Here is a 5,186-nt window from a genome sequence, read left to right as displayed (position 1 = left end):
GGGGTCAGGGAGGGGGATGGAAGCCTACACTGAAATGTTGTTCCCTCCCATCTCCACAATGGTTCAGCATTCTTGTGATGGTGCACTACACTGGGAAAATTTCAAGTCTGATAACCAACTGGACTGTATAGGCTAAATCTTCAACCATTTAAGGAATGGTCAAAAGACTCCAACACTGACAGCATCCAGAGATCCATCTGCTCTCATCCTCCTTCACCATAAACCAAAAGAACAACAACAACAACAAAATCCACACAAACTAATTACAGGGGACTTTTCCCCAGAAATTCAAACACACAAGTCCTATAACAAAATAATGATAGGAAAATTTAACGACTTCATAAAAGCACCAAAAAGCAATCAAACCCAGCAAACTTCTCAAAGTTCTGAAGTTGTGGCATACAAGTGCCTTCATTCTAATATCACATTATCCTTGTGGTGCCCCTTTAGACAGATATCAATGTATAAGCTGCATCTTGATTCCTGTTAGGACTTGTCTAGGTTTAAGAAGAGCAAAGTAAGAGGCAAACGCTGAGAAGGAATACAAGAACGTCAAACAAACCTTCTGGAACACAAATGGAATTACAAATCAGAAGAGGCTGGTACATTATCTAGACTAGGGGTGGCCAACCTGCGGCCTGAGCAACCCCAGGGGCATGGGCAGCCTCCGTGAATGGCAGGCAGCAGATCAAGTAGAGAACAGGTAGCACAGGAACCGACACAGCAGGAAGCAGAAGGTAGACCAGGAGATCAGCCAGGAATCATCAAGCAGGCAGAAAGAAAAGCAGCAGACTGATCAGAGAGAAAGAGCATTAGAGTGGCATATCTGACAAAAGGTTGACCCAGTGATCTAGTCCAACATCCTGTTTATCACAAGCTATTACATTTCAACCAATAACTATTATATTAAGGGGTGCACCCATAGAGATTTCTTGGGTCAATACCATTTTTAAGAAGGCATATCAGCTGATACCAATCCAATTTCTGATACAGCTGCATCCAGCTGGTAAGTCCACTGTGGTGGATGAGGAGTGGGGAGGGAAGGGGCATGGTGGGGAGGCAGATCAACACCCCCCCTCCCCCATGATGAGGGAGGGGGCAGGGGTAGGTACTGCCCAGCCAGGAGGGAGGCCCATGGGACAGAGTTATGGCTCTTTGGAGGCAGGGAGGGGAGGAAGGGGACGGATGCATGCCCCCTGATCTGCTCGAGGTAGGGGCAGCCAGGCTGCAGTCCAGGCTCTTCTCGGTGGGGGCTGGGCTCAGGGCATGGGCTACGGAGGGGGCTGCAGCCACCCCAAATTCCACCACAACCCTGCTCCCAGTGCCACTCCCATCACACATCTGGCATAGCCCCAGCTTCTCCCAGCGCACAGGTGGAGGAAAGGTGATCAGCTGGGATTGTGCCAGGTGCATAGCAGCAGCAGCAGCACTGGGAACGGGGCTATGGTAAAGTCTGGGGTGGCTGCACCCCCCTCCGTAGCCCCCACCCTGAGCCTAGCCCCCCATCAAGAAGAGTCCAGTGCAGTCCCAGCTCCAGCCTGCAGCTGCAGCCTGCCCACCCCATGCAGATCATGGGGCACAGGGCCCCCCCACTATGAGCCACAGCTCTGTCCCATGCCCCACCCCAGCTAGGCAGCCCCTGCCCTCTCCCTCACCTGGGGGGGGGGACCTCAACGCCCTGCCCCCCTATACCCCTTCCACTACAATAGAGACTTAACAGCTGAACGCAGCTGTTCCTCACTGCTTGCATGCTGCACTGTAACTGTGCCCACAAACGAGCATTTATCAGCCAAATTAATCAGCTGCATCAGGCGGATTTCAAATACAGCCAATTCTCTTTATATTGGTACCTATCCAATATCAGACCAATGTATCAATGCACCTCTAATTATATTTAGCCCAATAGCTTGCATTTGGCCAAGTTATTTATTCAAGATCCTTAACATATCAAGAAATTGAGAATTTAATACTTCTCTCAATAGTTTGTGCCAGTTCTTAATTACTCTGCTAAAAATTTACATGCAATTCCTAATTCCAATGCCTCTAGCTCCAGCTTCCAGACATTGGTCATTATACCTGACCCTGCCACATTAGGCACAACTCAGTATTTTCCTATGGACACACTCTGACATTATAGTCCAATCATATCTGGGTCTTCTTTTTCACGAGCTAGCTATATCTGCTTTGCAAACAAATATGTCCACATTACTAAATGAGTGCAGAAGCCTTACCTAGACAGCTCTTAAGTAAGCACACATATCCTACCCTTCCTGTGCTTAAAGTATTTTATCTGCTTCAGTTTAATATTGATCCAAACAAACAAAACCTGACGAGTTTTGAGGTACAAGCTAAAGATTTGTGCCTGGCTACTTTCTAGTTTTATTTAGGTGCATGTGCCTCCCAAGTCTCACGTAAGGAAGAGCTAACAGAAATGCTTAACCGACGCCCACCCCCCACAAATCCCAATTTTCCCCAACTTCTAGGGAGTTCCAATAGGTCTGTCATTTGCAAAAAGTACCATTTTTAAATGGAAAGTTGTCCAAGGGCTACAATGCCCACAACATTTTGTTGAGGGAGACCATTGTTTGGAGATCTTCATTCTTATAGGCCCTTTCCTGAGGGGTCAGCAGCTGCAGCAGCAGACCTGTGCACCCCTCCTCAATGCAATTAACTAGAAATAAATGTATGTAAGATTAATCTATTTAAAGTACCCTATCAACATCTACAAAGCTCTTGCATCCTGGTTTAAGTGCACCCATTTACAAACAATGACAAAAAGGATTACTTTCCCCCAAGGGTTGAGACCAACATACAGAAAATAGAGCTACGGTGCCTGGGGGAGGAAGGAACTGTGATCAACATTTCCAAAATACCACTATCAATTTTGAAAAGTAAAAAGAGAAGAGACCATCCTTTTTATTGTCTGACAGAATTTGGCAATACAACCTAACCCTGTTCCCAGGACTTCAACCTAGACTTAATTCCCTTTTACCAATTAAAATGGAAAAGAAGGGAAGTATTTATGTTGTGCCTCCTCTACACCAGTAAGCTGAAAGCACTCAGACTAAAAGTGTTCTTAAAAATAAAGCACACAAACCAACACACACTCATTCAAGGATGTAGCTGGGAAAGTAAAAATCTAAACACAAAGTGCCACAGAGCAACAGCTTTGAAAGCAGACGCAATGGCACTCAGAACTGCATGTTGCCATTGCCTTAAAATTTCAAATGCTATTTTCAGAATCAGCTCTAAATATAGAAGTTTATTGCATAAATGATACGCAATAGCCAGTTTATATTTAGGAAATGTACTGTTATTAACTGAAGTATCAGTTTATTTTCATCAAATTAAGCAATTCGCATATGTAGTCCTGGGACCTTATTCTTCTATAGAGGATATCCAAATAGCTCCAAACTGAAAGCAGTGGTGTTTACTCATATCCTGCTGCAGATGAACTATGGAGAAGAAAACTGGTCTGCAAAGAACACATCCAAAACTAACTAAGACTTCACACATAAGGGCTTAACACTTCTTGGACAAAAGTCTTCAGAGGGATTCTTAGTTTTCAAACACATTAAATCAGAAACGCGTTTCATTCATTTAGGAAAAACACCGTGGCAACTCCAAAATATTTACAAAGTTACCCTTTAAGATGGAGAGAATCTTTAGGAAAAAGCTGTTGATCATTTTTCTTTTGTGAAGATGGAGAGGGAGGGGGTTGGTCTTATGTTTTGTTGTTTGGGTTTTTTTTAAAATGCATCTTTGTTAAAGATCCCTCATTCTCAACACTTCAGTGAAGGTGAGAAAATTCAAAATTCTCCTAGACTTCTCTCAAAAACCCTGCAAGCAAAAACTACGCTAGGTGACACCTGACATTCCTAGTACTTAAAAAAAGTACAACAACTTAAGAGATGCCACTAGTGCACACAAAAGCACATGTGTGTGCATAATCCCCTTTCAGATCCCACATAACTATCAACAAGCATAACCATTTGGGCATCACCATTTAGTCAGAACAAGCTAACGAAGAACTCAACCACAGCAGGTCAGGATGTCATTCTTCCTAGATTTATTATATGATGTCTCCAGAAACATAGGGGAGGTAATACAGCAAACATCTTATCTGTTGAGATGGGTGCACGTGGATTCCTCTCTGCTCAGGTAAGGTTGTATCACCAGGGCACCGCCCAGGCAACAAACAAATGGTTTTGGCTGAAGTCCCCCAGGCAAAGGCAGGAGGGAGGAGGAAAGATGGACAAAGCATCTCCAGTCACAGACAACTTATTAACAGCCCCACAGCCTTGCTCAGGGCACCCACCAGGGTGGGACCTGGCAGCTGGTTTCATTCTGCTGCTGCTCAGAGCCTGAAGGCAGTGCAGAGTTACCCCAAAGCAGGAGAGTGCCCTTCTCCTGCAGGAGCCAGCCAAGGGCACGCGTGCACAAGGGGGTGCCCAGCCTACCCCTGCACAGGTGGGGGAGAAAGAAGCAAGGCCAGGTCTCCCCCAAGCAGAAAAAAAAAAGAGAGAGAGAGAGACAGCTTCCCTGCTCTGCCCTAGGCCCACCCGGCTGCCTACACGTAGCAGGAGCAAGAGAAACCTGCAGGCCCAGCTTGGGCAGGGGGGACCCCACACCTGTGCTGTGCTACCCCCCTCACACACCCTCCCCCCAGGACAGAGCCTCCAGCAAGGCCCGGCCACCCCCCAAGGACCCAGGGCCTCGGGCAGGCTCAGCCCACCGCCCGGGCGCCGGGGGGCACTGTCCACCCTCCCTCCCCGCGGTGCAGGGGCTTGTTCGGCTGGAGAGAGCAGAGCGTGGTAGGGCCCGCGTGGGGGGAGGGGAGGCAGCCGTTACCCTCGCTTTTGCCCAGGATGCGGCAGCAGAGGTTTTGCAGCAGGACGTTGGGCGACTTCTGATCCGGCCCCGCCATCCTCACCGCACCAACAGCCACCCCCGCGCGTGTGCCACCGCAGCCCGTTACCTAAGGCGCCATTTTAACACCGCCCGCCCAAAGCGGCGAGCGCCCACAATGCCCCTGCGCGCAGCCCCAAACGCCTTCCCCAGCGCTGCGCGCACTCGCGCCGGAGGTTCCGCCGGCCCAGCGGGTCCTTGAGTGCTCTCCAGCCCTCACCTACCCTCAGGGGCGGGCCGGGGCCCTCCGCGCCCCGCTCACGGCCCGGCCCGCCCGG

At 48.6% G+C, this 5,186-nt stretch overlaps 1 protein-coding gene across 2 annotated transcripts in view; it reads right to left on the bottom strand.

The window, feature by feature from the left end:
* Positions 1-4,979, bottom strand: part of TUBGCP3 (tubulin gamma complex associated protein 3) — an 83,968-nt gene extending 78,989 nt beyond the window's left edge. For both annotated transcript variants that reach the window (XM_019529649.1, XM_019529650.1), the window contains exon 1: positions 4,852-4,979. In XM_019529649.1, the coding sequence (XP_019385194.1) occupies positions 4,852-4,927 (76 nt within the window). In that variant the 5' untranslated portion in view covers positions 4,928-4,979. The remainder of the gene's footprint in view (positions 1-4,851) is intronic.
* Between the last annotated feature and the right edge of the window lie 207 nt (positions 4,980-5,186).

Source organism: Crocodylus porosus, unplaced genomic scaffold, assembly GCF_001723895.1.
Source record: "Crocodylus porosus isolate Cpor-Errol unplaced genomic scaffold, CroPor_comp1, whole genome shotgun sequence".
In the NCBI taxonomy this organism is placed as follows: Eukaryota; Metazoa; Chordata; order Crocodylia; family Crocodylidae; genus Crocodylus; species Crocodylus porosus.
This window is presented reverse-complemented; position numbering and strand designations above follow the sequence as displayed.